Source organism: Tripterygium wilfordii, chromosome 8 (genome assembly GCF_013401445.1).
Source record: "Tripterygium wilfordii isolate XIE 37 chromosome 8, ASM1340144v1, whole genome shotgun sequence".
In the NCBI taxonomy this organism is placed as follows: domain Eukaryota; kingdom Viridiplantae; phylum Streptophyta; class Magnoliopsida; order Celastrales; family Celastraceae; genus Tripterygium; species Tripterygium wilfordii.
In genome coordinates, this window is record NC_052239.1 from 3,242,987 (window position 1) to 3,263,251 (window position 20,265).

A 20,265-nucleotide genomic window follows, 5' to 3' on the forward strand; every position below is an offset into this window, starting at 1 on the left:
CGTTCTTGACTTAATTTATGGATGTTTACGAGATTTTGTCATATTCTTTGTGGAAATGAATGAATATGGTCGGTATAATAGGATTTGTTCGGGACTTTAGTCCCAAATCCGAATGGGCCAAACATAATATGGGCCGAGGGAAGCCCAGTTTTGCAGCAGTTTATCATCACGTCTGTTTCATGAAGCGATATGGAAAATCTTAAACTGGGGGCATGTTCTAGAGGACTAAGGAATCATTAAAGCGTTTGATTTTTTTTATTTATTTATTTATTTTGCGGCCACAAAGGGGGTTGGCGGGTACACAACAACCTGCTTTTTTTGGTCCCACACCTTTTTCTCCGATGGCGGCTCCTGCTCCTCCATGGACCATGGCCAAAACCTGCCCGCCACTTATGCCCGTTCATTGAGTCTCTCGTCTCACAATTTTGTGCCGTTTCATGGCGGCTGCTTCTTCAAACTGTCGCGCTCCACTGCGGGATTACACACGTTTATTTCCTGAGTTGTTCTCTTGTGCTCGAGGAATCAAGGGAAGGGCAGAGAAGGTTCGATTTCAGTTCCAGCTAAAGCCCGGAACTTTGAGTGCTTTTACCGCCAGCAGGGGTAGGGAAGGGGTTTTGGCGAATTGCAATGGGAAGAGTAGTGGCAGCGTTGAAGAGATGTACAATTCTGTTGAGGACAAGCTGTTTGTGAAATGGTTCCGCGAGGCCTGGCCGTACTTGTGGGCTCACAGAGAGGGCACCTTCGTTGTCATTATCTCTGGTGAAATCGTCTCTAGCCCCTTCTTGGATCCCATTTTGAAGGCATGTTATTTTCTTTTCTTTTAGTTTTTTTGATCAATGACTTCTGGTTTTTGGTTTATTCACTTGAAGTTCGTAATTTGAATGAATGTAGGATTTAGCTTTCCTTCATCATCTGGGAATCAGATTTGTGATTGTACCAGGCACCCATGTCCAAATTGACAAGCTTTTAGCTGAGAGAGGTAACTGAAGAAGAATGGAGTGTTTCTTGTTTTTAATTGTATTCTGAAAGTGAAGCGTTGTCTGCTCTTTTTGGTTGATTGATGACATTCATTGGGTTGAGTTAAATGATCAACCTTTGAGTGTTGCTGAGATGTGTCGGTGTCTAAAAAATGTAGACAACACCCGCGCACAAGTCTCTCATGGTGTGCTGTGTAAACCTGTGACCACTAGGACACTGGGCTTTCGAAGGCTGTTGGGCTATTTGAATAACCCAGCAACTCTAGCACTGTCACATGTTCGCCTGTGAGAAGTGTCACCGTCTTTTTTTACATGATGCTACATAATTGTGACAGTGCAATCTTCTATCATATCTTAATGATATAAGATGATTTTCATATTATCATCACTTGTTCTCAAAATCATAATTTTATGTTCTCTACTTTCAATTGCATATGCAATACATTGACTAGTTATTTGAGTGCTAGATATTTACTTATAGTGAAAATTGAACCAAAGTTGGCTTAGTCAGATGGTGCAAAATATATTATTTAGGCCATAAGTGAGTGATTCGCTTAAAACAGTATGGCATTGCATCGCAGGAAACGAATCGAAGTATGTTGGTCGGTACAGGATCACCGACTCTGAAGCTCTAGCTGCAGCGATGGAAGCAGCTGGAAGAATCCGTATCATGATGGAAGCAAAACTCTCGCCTGGGCCTTCTATATGCAATATACGTCGACATGGTGACAATAGTCGTTGGCACGACGTTGGTGTCAGTGTTGCTAGTGGTAACTTCCTTGCAGCCAAGGCAAGAAATTGAACTTTTAGAAGAAAATTAGCCAAATTTGCTTCTTATACTCGTGAAATTTTCAATACCGTTTGAAAATTTGTACTTTTACACACACACACTCTCTCTCTCTCTTTCTCGATTTTCGTAGGAATTGCTCTTAAATGGGTAAAATTCGTTTGCAGAAAAGAGGAGTTGTTAAGGGCATTGATTTTGGGGCAACTGGTGAAGTCAAGAAAGTAGACGTTTCTCGCATGCGTGAGAGGCTTGATGGAGGTTGTATTGTTATCTTAAGCAACCTGGGCTATTCGAGTTCTGGAGAAGTATTAAACTGCAAGTATGCAATATGGCTTTTGAAAGTAACAATCGATTAGAGCTCAAACTCGTATTATTATACACTGCATAGCAAGTTGAATTTATCCCCGACTCTCAAAGGATGTGGTTTAGTTGACGTTTTAATGATTGTTCTTCATGCTTGAGTGTGATGGCTAATGCTTTTTATTATATATTTTTGTTTCAGTACGTATGAGGTTGCTACAGCTTGCGCCTTAGCTATTGGAGCAGATAAGCTTATTTGCATCATGGATGGTCCAATTCTAGATGAATATGGACGCCTTATTCGTTTTTTGACACTTCAGGAGGCAGACACGCTGGTTCGTGAGAGGGCTAAGCAAAGTGAGATAGCTGCTCATTATGTGAAAGCAGTTGGTAAAGAAGATCCAACATGTCTTGAACATAGTGATTCTGTCAACATTGTAGACAACAATTCCAATGGAATTGTTCCTTTATCACAAAATGGAAAAGCAATTCTTGATGGGCACAAGGTGACATTTCAAAATGGTGTTGGTTTTGATGATAGGAATGGACTATGGTCAGGCGAACAGGGCTTTGCTATTGGAGGTCAAGAGCGGCAAAGTAGAAAAAATGGTTATCTTTCCGAATTGGCGGCCGCAGCTTTTGTTTGTAGGGTAAGTCTACCATTTACCATACCTTCATCATTCTTCTTGTTGTCATCTTTTAATTTTATATTTTGGTGAATAAATAACAGTATGGTTGTTAATGACAAATAATATTTTTGTTTGGCTGGAAACTTAAGGCTGTTCGGTAGGATTAGGAATTATATTATTGAACTTTACTTTACCACAATATTTGGAGATTTTCTTAATTTGCACCTTATAGTTTTATTATATATAAATCCTTTGATATTCTAGCTGCCTTTGAATGTTGAATTTTCCACTTTATTGTCAGGGTGGTGTTCAAAGAGTGCATTTGTTAGATGGCACTATTGGTGGTGTTTTATTATTGGAACTGTTTAAGAGGGATGGAATGGGAACAATGGTGGCTAGGTATTGCTATCTTTTGAAACTTGTTATTTGGCAACATTGTTTTGATGTCGTCAGTAATTACGTATTTCATTGACATACATTGTTATATTAAAGCATCCAATGATCATATACATGTTTGTCTGTGTGTATTTGTATGTGTTCCCTCTTTCTTTCACTCCTTGAGACATTTGTGATTATTTCACACGCCAATAAGTCTTAATAAGTCTTTGGGTGGTTGTGCTCAAGTTACTTCCTGTCGTCATCTGTATCCTAATTTCGTTACTCCATCTCTTTCCCAGAGGACCATCCGCTCACAAGCTTAGCTCTTTCAAATTCGCATATGATCATTAGTTTTTGTATGGTCTTGTAATGGATATTAGGAGATATTTGACTTAATTCTTGCAACACATGTATTGGATAGGACAATGCATTGATGCATTTTGTATTTATTAAAGTTTACATACATCTTCCATTGATTGGTGCATTATTTATCGTTCCTCAGTGATCTTTATGAAGGAACTCGGATGGCTACGGCAACAGATTTCTCTGGAATAAGACAAATTTTACAACCTCTGGAAGAATCTGGTGTTCTGATCCGAAGAACTGATGAAGAGGTTGCATTCCTTTTTTAGGTCTTTGTTCTGTTTTTCCTGTGTTTATAATACTATTGTTTCAATTCATTTTAGTTTTATTTAAGGTACTTATAAAACTATAAAACGAAATTAAAAATTTATCCATCGGATTTCCTTTATTATCTTCTCATCAAGCTGGAAGGACTGACTTGTTTATTTTTATTAATGCTGCATAGTTACTTCGATCACTGGATTATTTCATTGTTGTGGAAAGAGAAGGTCAGATCCTTGCTTGTTCTGCTCTTTTTCCTTTCTTTGAGGAGAAGTGTGGAGAGGTTGCTGCTATTGCAGTTTCTCCTGACTGCCGTGGACAGGGAAATGGAGATAAATTGCTTGGTATGCCATACCTTTGAATTTCCTGTCTTCGCACCCTTTTAATTTCCCACTGAAGGTGTAGTAATGCATTGTTTCTCCCGGTCTTTATATCCCATTGCACGTATAATGCAATTATTAGGTGGGATGGCATGAAAATCTTTGAGATCCTTCTTCTGTAACCAGAGTATGTGCATGTGTGCTTGTTTTGTACACCGTGCAATCTAATTATAACCCTTCCATGAAATTGTGAATCTATAAAGTCATTTTCTGGGAAACAATGGATTTCATAATTGTGGATGGAACTACATTGTTTGTGTGACATTCAAAGTTTATAATTGTTTATCTACTGTATTACTGGAGACACTAGTTGTTAATAAATTATTGATTACAACTAAATAATTGCAGATTACATTGAGAAGAAGGCCTCCTCCCTTGGATTGGAGATGCTTTTCCTGCTTACCACCCGTACCGCGGACTGGTTTGTCTCTAAAATTCCATCATTTATTCTACATGTCACTTATACATTATTATTGTTTCGAGTGCTAATGGGTTTGGAAAACTTCGTGAAACACGGGAATATATTGCTTCTTCATGTTTGAATGTCTTGGTTTCGCTCTAATTAGTAATTCTATGTTACATACCTTCAAGTCCATTTCATGACTAAGACATTCGATTGATTTCTGCAAGAAGAAAAGAAGAAGAATTATTGATGTCGCTATTGGATCCTCCCTCCCTTTGTGATTATATTGTTTCCATCTCTTGAATCCATTCACTTTTATCTTTTCTTTTCGGTTTCAAGAAATCGTTTCAGGGATTGCTTGTCTATGTCGCTACATGCTCTTAGGAATTAATTGATCGTTTTGTTTTACAGGTTTAGTAAACGCGGATTCTCTGAATGTTCAATTGAGTTGATACCAGAGAAGCGGCGGAAGAATATCAATCTCTCACGTAGATCCAAATACTATATGAAGAAACTGCAGCCTGATGCAAGTGGAATTACTGTCTATAAAGAAGCTGCAGTCTAAGGCAAGTCGAATTAGAATTAATGTTTATAGGGCACAACATTACCTCTTTCAGAGAATAATTGAGCAAGAGTAGAGCAAGTATATGGAGAAAGTTCTAATTTATTTGGTGCTCACCTTTGTCAAACTTCATACTTCATATGGAAGTAAGGTCTCATCAGGTCAAGTTGGGTCAATTCCCAACACTTAAAGGTCCGATCTTGGAGCCCTAGAAGTTCCTTAAATAATAGTACTAGAATGGGTGAAGTATCAAAATGGTTCCTGTATTTTCGAACAAGGGTTGATTAAGTCTTTGTACTTTTTTTTTTTTTTGGAATAAACAAGTCCTTGTACTTTTGAAGTTTAGGCTAGACAAGCCCTTGTAAAGACATTCCACGTCTAACACTAGGTTGCGGTTTTGTAAGTTTAAAAACCAATGATGTCGTCTCATGAAAAACAAACGGTTATGCAGACCTTTACTTGAGCGGATAATATAGGACAATATACTTGATGTATTTGGTGTTGGAACCAATGATGTCGTCTCATGAAAAGTAAATTCATGTGGGCATGTTGTTAGAGTGAATAATATATTTGATGTGTTTGAACTTGAAACTACAACATGCAACTCTACATTTGATAATTAAGTCACGATCTCTCAAATGTTGAAAAGCCAATCATGGATATAACTCAGTCAAATGTTAGTACGCCTCTCACACTAGAACTAATAGCGATGGATCACGAAAAACAAATTTGCATGGGTTGGTATGCCGGAGCGGACAATATCGTTGATATGTTTAGTGTTGGAGATCAATGTCACTAGAACTAATAGCGATGGATCATGAAAAACAAATTTACATGGGTTGGTATGCCGGAGCGGACAATATCGTTGATATGTTTGGTGTTGGAGATCAAAGTGTGTTGATGTGTTTAGGCTTGGATCTCCTGCCGGCAACTCTTCCAAATTTGATGATGAAGTCAGGGTTTCTCAAATTTTGAAAAGTCAATCATAGATCTACGCCTTTATTCACCATATAACTTTCAAATCAAGCAAATAACATTTCTTACCAGTTACAGATTAATGAAAGAAAGTTTGTTTTTCTTAATTAGGATGGACCTTGTTGGAGGAAATTCCCTTCGAAGCAGATTTCATTGAAGCAGTAGCAGCCTCAATATAAATCTTCGAAGCAACAATGGCGGCTTTTCCCGTCAATTTCCCCATCTTTCTCTCCCTCTCTGCAGTCTCTTCCAGACGACTCAATTCTTCCTTCGACATCCGTTCCTTCCCCTCCTCGAACCGCCTGAACTCGTCCATAGCGCTCTCCATGACCGAATCGAGGTCTCTTTCCGCTTGCGCCAAGTCAATTTCAGCTTTTTCTTGTTCGAGTTCCATGGCTACCCATGACTTGTACGCTTCAATCTCGAACAGTTTCATCAGGTCTTCGATCGTGGATGGATCGAAGTTCTTGTCTCGTAAAGCTTCGTCTGAGAGAAAGGCGAATTGAGAGAGGAGAGCTTCCATTTTTTTTTACTGAATGCGTTCGGAAGGAAGGGAAGTTTGGGCTAAGAAGAAGAGAATCAAAGAGAGGGAGGTATTCGACTTCTTTTAGAAAGTAAGATAATGCCGTTCGTTCTCAATAATGCATGCCACAAAAGTTTTTTTTTTTTTTTTAAAAAATACCACAACCAATTATTATTACAATTTTAATCAAACTTTGAACACACATATATCTATAACCTAACCGATTGCCAATCAAACCAATCTCGTTGGTCTTTTTGTTTTTTTTCTTTATTCATTTATCGTAGTTTTTATTTAATTATAATATGAAAAGATGAAATGGAATATTAGGATACCAATTATTTCGAATAATTCCATAGCAAATATTCCATCACTAGCATGGCAATTTGGCACAAGAGGTACAAAGCATAGATACCCCATTTACCCATGTAAGCTAATCATATTTGGAAGCATATATATATGCCCCCATTTATGTGCTTTCTTTGTAAATAATAGCTGAATATTACAATATTAATTATCATACTGAATTTTGTAAGGTTTTACTAATAGTTTTTAAATATCAGATCATACCATTGGTTCGATATCAAAAACGGTGAACCAACTGCTACGTCAGTATTTTTGTAACAAAATACAACATATGTAAAAGAACTATCGAAACTGAGGTTCAACCCTTAAACCACCTAAACGAAGCTTCAACCCATATAAACTAATCATATATTCTCCATTTTATGTGTTATCTTTGTAAGTAATAGCTGAATATTACAACATTATTTTACTGAATTTTGTATAAATATCAAAATTACCCAAAATTCAGAAAACTACATATTTACACTATATATTTATTTATAAGTTTTGGACCGTTTGGTTTCACTCTATTATATTTAGGTGTGGTGTCTACTGTCTAGTACTTCTTTGGTTGTAGATGTGGATAACTTCTCTCATCTGAGTCATCTCAATCATGGTATACGAACCAACGAGAGGTGACTCGATTGACAATTAATTGGGTTAGACATATGTATGTTCAATGTTCGATTTCAATGAGAAACATATTTCTCAGTGGTATTTCAAAAAAAAAATTCAAGGTATGCAGAATCTAAAAAGGAGTGGTTACTGGGGGTCATTTATGTCTCTATTTAAATTTGTCAATTGTTTTACAATTCTCTTGAAAAGCTCACTTTGAAATTGTGCCTTTGCTTTTCATTATTTTGGGATGAGAGCTACAATTTTTTTAGATAGAAATGACTACAATTTTTTTAAGAATTATGTTAGATCATAATTTTTTTTAAAGAAATGTTAAATCACAATTTAAAATGTATTATTGAATATTTTAGGTACTCATAATATTACAATACAGTATATTTAAAAAAATTCATAAACACATACCTTAAGATGGAAATTCTAAATTTTTATCTCTAATATGTCATTTGCAAAAAAAAATAATGATAATTTAACATGATTTTGGAGGAAATTGTAACAACTCTAATTAAAAGAATTGTAGCCCCAACTCCCATATTTCACACTAAAACATAGAATTACTATACAAAAAAAAAGACTATCATGTCATTTTCACTATAGTATATTTTGTGAAAATTCACACTAAGCAAATAGAATTACTACTACACAAAAAAGACTATTATGTGATTATGTCATTTATTATATGGGCTGGACTTATTGCAAATTTTCCTGTTCGGCCCAATCCAAGAAATGTTAACGTGTCGTGCTACTCCGAAGTCCGAACCATTGAGAGTTGAAACGGAATCCAGCCCATTTCAAGTATGGGCCGGATGGGAAATGGATCCATTTAACCCGTATAGTTGTAGAGTTCTCCGGTGACGAGTCTATCCAACTCGTTTCGGTGGCGGCGGTAACTCGCCATTCTTGAACGCTAATACCTTGTGCGTTGAGTTTACTGTGATCACTGGTTTGCTCTTTCTTCTCATATGAAATTCACTGTTCTCTGGAGTTTACAATCATGTCATTGTTAAGGTTTTCTGGTAGAACTCATAATCTCATCAAGAACTTGCAACATTTCTCTCGTCAATCCAGGTAATTGTTTAAGCTGTTGAATGCACGTCAATTAGCTTCAGTTTCCTCTTGATTGAAAAATCAGAGTCTATATATGTGTGTGCGCGCGCGCGCGCGCTCGTATTTGTAGGGGTTACTGGGAAAATAGCAGCGTTTTTGGTCTGAATGTTTGTCATTTTCATGAAAATTTGTTCATTTTTATCATTGATTCGTGCGTGTAACTGATAGTAATTGGTGTTATTACGATTTTAATTGGAGCTAGTAATTGTATATATAGGGCGTGCGTTTGAGGAATTTCTGGTGAATTTGCTCCGTTTATTTGCTAGATGAAGTCTCTTCATCTTTTCCATTTGATTCAGGCATGCAGCAGGTATTCAATGGCCTTATTATGATTTAGTTGGAGCTACTAGGGCGTATAGGAGAGCTGTTGGTTACGAAATCCAGGGTTTGATGTCAAGATGTGAATTTAGTACATCATCTCGTTATAGGTTACCTGGTCGGTTTCAGTCTCCGGGTTTTCATTCTTATTCTTTAGTTAGCATTCAGCGTGGATTTTCTTCTCATGTATCCGCACAAAAGAAATCAGAAAAGATGCTTTGGTACCTTGTAGCAGTGGTTTTTGCAATGGTGGGGGCTACTTATGCAGCCGTCCCGCTGTATCAGCGATTTTGCGCAGCTACTGGCTATGGTGGTACAATTCAGCGTAAAGAGGTGAGGCTGAGTTCTTCATTCATTTTTTAAGGGGTTTTGTTAGACATTTTCTACTTCTTTTATTTTCCCCCAAAAGATATTGCAATGCATCAGTTTTCATTATTTGTTTTTTCTCTCTATGTTTTTTAGTTTACAATAAGACCTATTGTTTTATAGACTGTGGAAGAAAAGATTGCTCGACATACTAAAGATGGTACAGTGAATACGAGGTATGATTGCCACATATCTGATATTGAGGCTCTTCTTTCTTTCTGCTCTTTTTCATCCCTCTTCTTTTCTGGTTGATGGTCAATTGCTTTTTACAATTTCATTGTAAATAAGTAATCTTATCTCATAGATCCGTAGTGGTCTTGAAATTCTATAATAATGGAAATAGCAACCCTAGTTGCCATCTTTATATCTGGTTTACTTTTAAGTTTTACTGGGTAGGCATTATATACTGCTTTTGGGCAATTGGAGAAGGAAAAGATATAGCAACTGCAATCTTTTAATTGCCCTTTTCTAATAAAATAACCTTTTGTCCCAACTTATAAATGAAAAAAAATTGTTTATCCATACAAATGTTAATTAATAGTTCTGTCGGTTTCCTGTTTATTTTTTCAAGGAAATCATGAAATTTATAGATGAAGATCACTTCCTCTTACATTATTCGCGTATTTGTACTCTGTAATGTGGTATCAATGGCATAACGGCTCTACTTTATGCATGCAACTTTACATAAGGGTTAAGACACCTCTGGATATAAGAGGCTATTATACAATTGCTATAGGTTCACTGAATATTTTAATTTTCAAGGTGTGAACATAGTTTTGGGATGAAGGAAAATTGGCCTTGCTGAGATTTTAAGGCAGCATTGAGAAAGATGATAGGTTGATATTTTTTGGATTATGGGTAGAAAGCTGCATGCTTGCCTCTCACGTATTGACATCTAGGGGTTTTCAATGTTGGTATAGGACAGAATTGGTGCTGAAACAAGTACAACATAGGATTGTAGTGGGACTATTAAGGGGCTTTGTTAATGGTGCACATGAACTCTCTTTCACTCCTCCAGTTTGAGCATCATTGAATTTTCAATAACAATGAAGTTCTAAATCTATCATCTGGCGGATGACTTTTATTGAATCTGTTGATGAGTTTGTTGCGCTACATACCAGGGAGATTTCAGTACAGTTTAATGCTGATGTAGCTGATCAAATGCCATGGAAGTTTGTTCCAACGCAAAGAGAGGTTATTTCTTTTACAGTACGGTTTTTTATTGTAGCCATGAGTAATTTAGATGGTGTCCTATGGTGGCTTAGATTCTTTGCTTATTTTGACCCTAAAAATTTCCTTTAGGTAAGGGTCAAGCCTGGAGAAAGTGCCCTGGCGTTTTACACTGCAGAAAATCGAAGTTCGACTCCAATTACTGGTGTCTCCACATACAATGTTATTCCCATGGAGGTCCTGATTTTAAATATATTCTACCTGAAGTTTGCTGATAAATTATCTTCAAATTATCTTATTGTTTTTTGAGATCTCTGTTGGATTTCATAGAATATAATCACTTTGTGTGTGTTTGTTTATCCTGATGTTCGATTTCATTTTTTTGTAGAAAATGAAAACATGCTTGAAAATGTGTTTGCTTAAGGCTTTCAGAGAATGTTTGTGGGTAGCTGGTCCTGTTTTATGGAAAAACAGAAAACACCAAAAATTTGTTCTTGCTTTTCTATATGACGATTTTGAAGTTAAGGAATGTGGCAGTTGTAGCATACATTTTCCATATCAAGGTCTTGTTTATATCCTACTCAGATGGCCTTAAGCACTTTGATGAGATCTATGGCATTCTGAATTATCTCCTTTGAGATTGACATTTATTAGTTACTTTGTTTAGTAGGTAGGTTTTCCTTGTATATATGCGTGTGAATTAGTTGGTTGGTCATTCTGTTTTTGCTTCTTCTTGTTCTTTTTTTTTTCTCTCTATATTTCGAGGGTACTAGATCGACAATCTGAATGTAAAGAGCATTGAGGCAATGTTTATGTAGTGGCCTATTTGGGACAATGCCAAGTAGATGGGATTTAACGATATCTGTTGTAGAGAACTCTTATGTGATTTTTTAAAAAGAAAAACTATACGTAATACCGGTCGACCAATTGTGGCAGATGTGGGAAAAAGTAGATCAGTGTAGTCTTTTGTGGGAAATGGCATAGTGCTTCAGTACTATAAGTACTTTATGTGTGTTACAGAGTTCTCTCTGTTTGCACAGATACTAATCCCATCTTATGAGCTTTCGTTTCCCTATATGATTTTCTATTCATTTTCTCTTCAAATTTGTGGTAGTTAAAATGGTACTCAAAATGATATTGCTCATTGTCACGATTGCCGACTTCTGTTATTTTCTATCCTTCATATATTAAATTGCGGGGATAAAAATTGATCCGTTTATGACTTTCTTCAGGCTGCAATCTACTTCAACAAGATACAATGCTTTTGCTTTGAGGAGCAGCGGCTTCTTCCTGGGGAGCAAATTGATATGCCTGTAAGTAGTGATTGTCCCCTTAAGTTCTGGTTTTTCTCAACCAACATCGTAGGCGACTCTTGAATAATTTGCTACTTTCCAGGTGTTTTTCTACATCGACCCTGAGTTTGAAACAGATCCTAAAATGGAAGGCATCAACAGCTTGATTTTGTCCTATACATTTTTCAAGGTTGCTGATAAGTAAAGCAGCATTATCTTCACAAATTTTGAGGATCACTCTGGAATAAGAGTTCAATTGTGGCGTCACCATTGAAGTAAGAATTTGATACTGAAGATCGTGAGAACTTAGATGTCAATTATTAAGAGGCTATTTGCCTCTCTTATCTCTAATTATCTTTTTCTTTTTTCTTTTTGTGCTTGATGTTGTTGTGCTTGTGTCTAATATGAGGGGCTGTCCTTTATGGATGTATCCATTCGATTTGTCCTTAAACTAAGGAAAATAATAAGAAGAGAGATTATGATTTATTAATCTTCATCCCCTTTATGGATGTAATTTTATTGTTTTGGAGTTATATCTATACTTGCTTAAGTTAATTTTAATACATATATACCGTGGTGCAAGCTAGAGATTGCAAATTCAAGTTTTGGAAATATCATCGCCACATATTATGTGGGATAAGGTCTGCGTACATATTGCATATCGACTCTACCTACTGCGGGAGCCTTGTGCATTATATGTGTGTATATATATATATATATATATAGTGGTAGAGTTGCAAGCGAACATGTGGTCTAATAGTGGTCATAGGTTCAATTCTTGAAAATAATATCTCCACGTATTATGTGTGGGTAGAGGGTTTGTTTACATCCTCCATGGTTCCGACTCGCCCATTATGAGAGTTTTGTGCACAAGAATTGTTCACATCCTGTATATTTTCCACACGAGAATTGTTTACCTTTTTTTTTTTTTAATATACATATGGTTTAAGACGGTACCAGCTTGGGTCAAAAATTAAGGTATTTATAAAGGGTATGCCCAAGGTGCGCTGTAGTTCTTGTGGATTCGTTCTTGTATTTGGGCGAGAACGCAGTACACTCCAGGTAATGGTTTGTTTTTGAGATACCTATATCCGCACAAATGCCTATCAAGCCCAAAAGCAAACACATGAATAATCTGGTGTAATAGTATAATAGATTGTAAAATCCATGTATTTATACAATAGAAATATAACAAATTATTAATGCAAATTTCTCTAGTATACAAAGTTTAAACCAAAAAAAAAAAAACTTAAAGCTTAAAGAACTCAACTAATATTAATTCACTATCCAAAGAGAGTAATCCTCTAGCATCAGATAAATGAAGTGGAAATTGAAATAATGATAAATAAACCAAAATGAATGCATTATAAGAGAAAAAATGAGTCTTTACAAATACATTTTATTTAACATGGATGCCGCCTTTTGAAGCTTGAAAGCTTCCCTTGAATGACACTAAATGCATTGTCTTTATCATTCTCAAACTTCCAAACTTTCCAGAAGTTCACCACCTACCTCCCTCTAGGAGGTAAAAATACAATGTTTCTTCCAATAGAATAACTTATATGAATCATGAAGTTGCATAATTTCGAACAAGTCGCTAGCTGGTTGAACGTAATGAACCAGATGTCAGCGTGCCAAGGGTCTTCTCCAACTGTGCGCTTTGTTGGGACTATGGTCACGAGCTCACCCTAAGATTAGAAGCTATGGCTCAAATGGAACATTCTGTAACGGGTGGTATACATGTTACCTCAAATAGGAGATAAGGTTATTGCTTTGATCTGACCCTATCGACCATTGACCGGGTCGCGGAATTTGAGCTGCCCAATGGAGGAAAATTGTCTGTATCAATAAGAAAGGAGTTGCTGCTAGTTTTAACAGCTTCAGATTTATGCTCTCCTGATGATGTGCCATTTTGATGCTGGTTTTGTTGGTTTGGTGACCTAACCAACGACGAATAACCAACAGTACTCTTCCCATTCCAGCTTTGCTGGGTTGCTGACTTGTTCGAGGGTGACGAATGGATGAACGGCTTGATTCCAGATAATTCAGGGTCAGGGGAAAATGTGTATGGTAGTTTGCTATCATCCATTTTCCTAAAAGTTATTGAAATCCTGCACCGTAGTACCGATTACAACTGAGTGTCTTGAAAAAGAGGAAAAATATCAACTGCATTACTTGTGTTATATGCTATAAAGAACGACCGAGATACCTTTTTGCAGGGACACCTGGGACACAATGCTTGGCAACATCAGCTCCATTGCCGTTTAGAATCAGGACAGATCTGCAAAGCATGAACAGCGAAGAATTAGAAGCACAATCTTAAGGTGAACTTAGGTTAGCCTGTAATTCATTTATGTTCAAGTCACAAAATAGCCATAACCATTAACTTACTAACAAAATGAAACAAATGAAAAGTGCAGGACAGAAAATTTAGAGGCTCACCCGACAGGCAAAGGTATGGAGACAGGCCCGGAGAACTCTCCTGGATTAATAATCTTTAAACTTGATCCGAAGAGAATATTGCACTCGGTCAGAAATGAGACGGTGCAAAAAGGCCTAAGAAAGTCGTGGTGGTCGATGTGAGGAGGTATACAATCCCCTTCATCGTATATGTTCACAATACAGCTATTAGGGACACATGTAGGAGGCAGAACACGCCATCGAACCAGCCTCTTGATCATTTGCTTGAACAAAGGAGGCAGAGGATCAACTTCTTCATCTCTGATTATACCTGGCAGGTTTCCATCTTTGTCCTGCAAAGTTGTCAATGTAAAGAAGTTTGGACATTAATTTTTGAATTAGGTTTAACAGCAATAGACAATAAGAACGGTAGAAGAGTAAGAGTTGAAGATTACCACTGCATAATTGTAACAGCAGCCAAATTGCATGGTAACTCGTCCTTTACCGCGCATCCATTTCTTGGGTTCTGAGTATGTGCGGTCTACAAATTGTTCAGATAAAACAAACACATAAGATAAGCATGAAAAATACAATCGTCTTAAGCTAATCTTGCTGAACCATATTCATGATTGATCTATTTGAAAACAAACATTCATTTTCTTAGTGCATCTTAAAATGGCGAGATACGCAACTAGTAAAGCTCCACCATCTTGGCCACAAATTGATCACCTTTACGCATCCAAAGTGCATCTTAAAATATTTACTGTCGGTACATGCTCACTCCACCTTAAAATGACTTATCGACATAAATGTGCGACAACGGCAAGATAAAATCCCTTATTTTGCATCTAACAGATAAAATCAATCACATATATTATATAAAGTGCACACGTAATTACTCAAATTTCACGAGCCTCTAAAAAACTTCCAAAACCAGGCGACGCGAAGGAAGGATGCGCAATAAATACCTCTGAGTCGCCCCTTTTGGCCCATACGCTGCAGTTCATAGACACATTCAACAATTGTCTTTTGCTCCTCGGCATTAAAAACTTTGGTGTGAAGTTCAAGCCCCTGAATCACATTTGTTGCTTTCCCTCCAATCCGCTCATAATGAACGAAATCCTTCTTCCTCCCAACCTCTGAAACCCTAATCTGCTCCTTTTGCTCCTCTGACAACCCATTTTCGGCCCCTAGTAAAGCTTTTCCGAGCCCATCATTAAGCAACATCTCGAAACCCGGGCGTTTGGATAAATGCTGCTTGCTGTCCACTGATGCAGGGGAAGAACTAACGGAGTACCCATTTAGTGCTGAATTTACGTATTCACGCACTCTGTTAGAGCTCAATGGAGTGGTCTCTGAGGACAACAGGCTTGAATCATCAGCAGACAAAGCTATTGAACTCCCTCTCTCTGGAAATAAAAAGATCAATCAAATAAAATTACTAGATAATTGCCTTATTTCCCTAAATCAATAAGCATCAATGTTGGCAAAACTATAACCTATTCAATTCAAACCCTAAAACCCCCAAAAGAATCTATGAGACAGTAATTTGAGAATATAAAATATTATTGAAGGAGTCTCTTACTGTTGCTGATATAGTCATGTATACGACTTTCGAGACAAGCCTGACAGGGTTGGCAAAATCCTTGAGACAATACCTCCAAGATCTCTTCACGCCCCAAGTTCTGTAATAGCTCCAAGAAACCACCGCCCCTGACGGATCCCGGCGAATCCTCCGGCAGTTCTCCGGCCATCACGGCCAAGAAGGGTTTTCTTTTTGTGTGTGTTTATTAGGGTTTTGTTAAGGGTGTATGGTCCGAGGGGAGGGAGGATGAGATTTTGTTTCACCCCCGATGAGGGCAGTTAAGAGTGGGGATTGGACTGTGTACCTTAAAATGGAAAATTAACTGTCCGCACGTGTTTCACTTGCTGTGTTTAACTGTCCGCACGTGAGAACAGGAAAACGTAAGCTATTTTTGGAACTTGAAAAACCTACCAAATATAGAAGGATTTGGTTGTATATATATTTACAATATATTTCCATTTTTTTTTGAAATAATTCATTAGAGATGAAATATTATTTGCTACATTGCTGCAATTGAAAATTTAACAAATTGGGAATTGAATCAAATAATATGTTTTTCTACGTTGAGGATTTTTTTTTTGGGTCTCGTCCATCCAACCCACATCCAAGGAACTACGCGCTAAATATTTCAAGGATCGGCACCACAACTTTTATTTATTTCAGGATATCCCGCCTCCCCCACTATTCGAACGCATTGCCTCCCCCACTATTCGAACGCATTAACTGTGCGCTAAGTACCCCATGGGCCCACCCCGCATAGCTTTTTATTTCAGGATATCTCGCGACCTCCCCCACTCTTCGAACCCATGACTCTTTGAAGTCGGGTGAGTGAGTACCCAAGTTACTATATATAAACTACATCGCTTGATACTCTGAAGTAGTAATGTGGTGGATTAAATGGTTGAGTTCCAAAATTTCCATCTTTTTTAACATTTCAAATGGTTTGAGTTCCACACGGAAAAAATAACCTTATTAGGGCATTTGTTTACTCACAACATAAACATGCACGACACCACAATTACTCCAAGCTTAGCTTCCCTAGTTTTAAATTTGAATTCTGAGAACTTGTTTCAAAAAACAACTGGAAACAAGAGCAGTAATGATAGCAGCAGCAAAAATCAAATCTCCATGGATCCTTACATATACAAATAGCTTGTAGCATCATATCATTCTTTAATAATTTATTTATACATAACAAGAACTGGTATTTGGTAGATACCCTTGTGAATTCTCTGAGGAACTTTAGCGATCACTTGTTACAAGCTGGTCACCTCGAACGACAGCTAAAACCTGCAGAAATTCCAGAGATGACCAAATTTTGTATGCCAAAATATAATCACAAGAAGAATTGCAGTGGGAAAGTCCTGTCAGAAACTTTTTCCATAACGCAAGGAAAAGCTAAGCCGAATGCAACAAGATAATGCCAGAAAGAAATGAAAGAAAGAAGGATTATATATCTAACCTCACTCATAGAAAATCTGTGACCTGAATCACTTTTCAGGCAAAGGAGAGCAGCTTGTGCCATATGATATACCAGCTCAGTTTCGCTTGAATCGGACAATCTGGGATCCATGACTTCACTCAAGCAACCATTTTGTAAAAGTGGTACTGCCTATTACAAGAGCAACACTACTGCTTAGTTTAGATAAACTATATAGAGATAAAGAAAAGTAATTAGTACCTTTTCTTCATTTTTTGATACAAAGTACCATTTACTTCTTAAAGTTGGAAATACCAAGGGTACTTAATTAGTTAATTAAGCTTCAAATTTTCTTAAAAACAAGGTACTCTTAAACAGGTTTTCCACTTCCTGTTTATGTTTTCTAGGAAATTAAAACAGAAAATGATCGTACCAAAACATCGCTTTAAGAGTAATGTACTTTTAATTATTTTTCAACATTCAAACTCAGTTTATAAAATGTTAAAAAGTCGGATATAATAAATGGAAGTGTGAGAATAAATTTTCCTCCAAGTCAGATTTTAAAATAACACTAATCTGTTTAGCTGCTTAATCTTCTTACCCAGTCTATGAGAGATTGACCCTCATTATGGTTTCTGAAAACACGATCACTCTTTCCCACAATGAGCTCAAGGAGGAACATCCCATAGTCATGTATATCCACAGCAAGGTATTTCTCTTCCTCCACACTTCAACCATAAAATAACACAGCCACTAAGTATGCGGTAATCTTCATGCTTGTGCAAGATATGATATAATATCAAGGCGGATTTCTTACTCAGCAGCTGATTTATCTTCACTAGTGAGACCATCAACCTTAAACCACCTTGCCATTGAGAAGTTACAAAGCTTTGGAAGACATTAGGGAGCAAATTATTATCAAAATCAACGCAAAGGTATATTGTAGCTAAGAGATCCTTTGCAGCAAAAATTAGGCCAGAGATAGCTCCAGATTAGTTTCATGACAAAGGCCTGAATAAAATTTTATGCTTACCATGGAACAGTAACCATGAGAAATGGCAACGTCAGAGGATGATACAGTGAGCATAGCAATGGCCCCATCAACACACTCCTCATGAAGATATCGTAAACTTCCACCTATTTCGAGAGCTATACACCACCTAGCTTTCCATGGCATGTTCTTAGCAGCATCGTCACCTGTGAACTCAATTGGAACCTCAGTTGTAAGAGCCTTACCCAGACAAAGATATATTCATATATACATATATAGTCACATGCAATGGAAAATTATGTACTTTTGTTTCCGATAGCAGAAGATGTACTTACATTGAAATTGGATTTCAACACTACCCATACAAGGGAAGTCAAAGAGAAGAAACGAAGAAGTGCCAGTGCAGCAGTACCCAACTAGGTTCATGATATTGCGATGGCGTACCTTGGAAAGTATTTTGAGAATACACCAGAAGGTTTCCTTATTTTCTGCAAAACGTTCGACTATAACAGGTGTCTCCTGGAATAGCCCTCCATAGACCATTGCATTATCTGATTCTTGAATAAAACTCTCTTCAGAAAAGCCATTTGTTATATTCTCAAGTTCAATTTGAGTAAATACTCTAGGAAAGCCACTTCTCCATGACAGAGGATACCAGCATGGACTTTTAGGAGGCGCTGATTGTGTAGATTCCTGAACTGCAGTATTGCAATCTTCATTTTCTTGAAGATTACCGCAACCAGCCTCTTGATTTCTTCTCGAATTTCGTGAGAATGATTCAGTCTGCCGAGTTTTTGATGGCAGCCAGGTTGCAATGCTTTTTCCTTTCATTACTGCAATGTTGCATCCTACATGGCCAAATATGACTAACTTGAACTTCTTCAAGTGACTGCATACCAACAAGGAAAATGATGTTGAATTTTGAATCTTCTTAGCCAAGTATTGTGCATAAGATCTTAATTCATCTACTTTAACCAACAACACTAGAGATTCCAATCACATGTGTTCCAAGGAATAGCAAACACACCTGTCTAAAACAATCCAGCGCGGATTAGAGATTTGAGCCTGTTCAACTGTGACTTTATCTGGACAAAATCCAGCGGCAAGTTTAACTTCCAACTTCACCTGCACAAAATAGTCACCATGTTATATATAATTTACTCTTTATACATTCATTTCAGACAAAACAAAATGGAGCCACCAACCTCATTCTTCCTGCACTGTCTGTAGAAGGGTTGGAGGCTACTCTGGAACTGTTCTTTCTTTCTCTCGATTTCCTCTCCAAGCTCTTTCGGCCTCACTTCACCTTGTCCTGGAAACTCCAATCTTTCCCCTGCAAAACACAAGCTCTCTTAGACCCATCAACAAACACATTGGGAGCAACTTAATTAGTACCAGCTTAGTGGTACTAAATGTATCCATGTTCAAAGCAAATAACTGGTATCTTACATATTCCAGCGATACTAATCCCCATAATTAGTGGAAAGCAAGACATTTTCCTTCCGATCCCACAAATAATTCCAAGAATAACAAGGGTGTCTCCAGGGCGAACCACATGCTTCATAGCCCAATCAACTGCATCTATACTACCTTTACTCCGATTTGCATCAATCACAACTATCACACTCTTTCTCTGACAATTCTGGGTACCCATTTTTCTGTATAGAAATTGATGTTGTTCTTGAGACTAAATGGTGAATAAAGAGAACGGTTTTTTAATTGCGTCCTAGGTACGTAATCTCTTTCAGCTGAGTTCGCCATTGACGACTGTAACAAGGCAACTTTTTTAGTTTCTCTCGTTGATTACAATTACAAAGTAACAGAGCGAAGATGGTCTCATTGGAAGTGCTGGATTCTACCATATGACTGAAGAAAATAAGACACGGCGATTATTCGCATGGAACAAGCGCCAGCGGAGCTGCCCACAGATCCCAAATGCTAGTTTTTGACCTATTCATAACAATGGGTTTTTTTTGGCTTCAACCTAAATTTTCTAACGGTAACACTAGTCATATACAACCAAAAATACCATAGATACATGTGACACATAATGACATATGATAATTTCAAAATTAAATAATATTTTACATTTTAAAATTTTCT

General features: G+C 37.2%; 5 protein-coding genes across 7 annotated transcripts; 2 read left to right on the forward strand and 3 right to left on the reverse strand.

The window, feature by feature from the left end:
* The first annotated feature begins 258 nt into the window (after window positions 1-258).
* On the forward strand, window positions 259-5,456 carry LOC120003358 (probable amino-acid acetyltransferase NAGS2, chloroplastic). Its single transcript, XM_038852312.1, has 10 exons — window positions 259-800; window positions 892-979; window positions 1,559-1,767; window positions 1,932-2,083; window positions 2,267-2,714; window positions 2,995-3,092; window positions 3,574-3,685; window positions 3,880-4,039; window positions 4,424-4,496; window positions 4,890-5,456. The coding sequence occupies exons 1-10, from the start codon at window positions 438-440 to the stop codon at window positions 5,041-5,043; spliced, it is 1,857 nt and encodes a 618-aa protein (XP_038708240.1). The 5' UTR covers window positions 259-437; the 3' UTR covers window positions 5,044-5,456.
* A 553-nt stretch (window positions 5,457-6,009) lies between these two features.
* LOC120004336 lies at window positions 6,010-6,642 on the reverse strand. Its single transcript, XM_038853664.1, has one exon. The coding sequence runs from the start codon at window positions 6,536-6,538 to the stop codon at window positions 6,119-6,121; it is 420 nt and encodes a 139-aa protein (XP_038709592.1). The 5' UTR covers window positions 6,539-6,642; the 3' UTR covers window positions 6,010-6,118.
* Window positions 6,643-8,369: 1,727 nt separating this feature from the next.
* Window positions 8,370-12,265, forward strand: LOC120003407 (cytochrome c oxidase assembly protein COX11, mitochondrial). Of its 2 annotated transcripts, none has more exons than XM_038852383.1 (7): window positions 8,370-8,581; window positions 8,920-9,271; window positions 9,428-9,480; window positions 10,426-10,498; window positions 10,607-10,711; window positions 11,707-11,787; window positions 11,870-12,265. In XM_038852383.1, the coding sequence occupies exons 1-7, from the start codon at window positions 8,508-8,510 to the stop codon at window positions 11,969-11,971; spliced, it is 840 nt and encodes a 279-aa protein (XP_038708311.1). In that variant the 5' UTR covers window positions 8,370-8,507; the 3' UTR covers window positions 11,972-12,265. The 2 variants fall into 2 exon arrangements, with proteins under 2 accessions (XP_038708311.1, XP_038708312.1); XM_038852384.1 differs by having other exon boundaries at window positions 8,445-8,581; window positions 8,838-9,271.
* Window positions 12,266-13,102: 837 nt separating this feature from the next.
* LOC120004614 (RNA demethylase ALKBH9B-like) lies at window positions 13,103-16,031 on the reverse strand. The gene is made up of 6 exons (XM_038853985.1): window positions 15,752-16,031; window positions 15,135-15,575; window positions 14,622-14,707; window positions 14,209-14,519; window positions 13,976-14,047; window positions 13,103-13,877 (listed from the first exon to the last, which is right to left on the reverse strand). Exons 1-6 carry the CDS (start codon window positions 15,918-15,920, stop codon window positions 13,532-13,534), a joined length of 1,425 nt encoding a protein of 474 aa, XP_038709913.1. The 5' UTR covers window positions 15,921-16,031; the 3' UTR covers window positions 13,103-13,531.
* Window positions 16,032-16,797: 766 nt separating this feature from the next.
* LOC120003806 (probable receptor-like protein kinase At1g80640) lies at window positions 16,798-20,170 on the reverse strand. 2 transcript variants are annotated; one of them, XR_005469377.1, is made up of 9 exons: window positions 19,612-20,170; window positions 19,368-19,495; window positions 19,190-19,287; window positions 18,498-19,051; window positions 18,205-18,368; window positions 17,989-18,059; window positions 17,773-17,899; window positions 17,214-17,359; window positions 16,798-17,041 (listed from the first exon to the last, which is right to left on the reverse strand). XR_005469377.1 is itself a non-coding variant. In XM_038852902.1 (9 exons), the coding sequence occupies exons 1-9, from the start codon at window positions 19,814-19,816 to the stop codon at window positions 16,994-16,996; spliced, it is 1,545 nt and encodes a 514-aa protein (XP_038708830.1). In that variant the 5' UTR covers window positions 19,817-20,163; the 3' UTR covers window positions 16,801-16,993. The 2 variants fall into 2 exon arrangements, 1 of the variants encoding a protein (XP_038708830.1); XM_038852902.1 differs by having other exon boundaries at window positions 16,801-17,041; window positions 17,214-17,363; window positions 19,612-20,163.
* Between the last annotated feature and the right edge of the window lie 95 nt (window positions 20,171-20,265).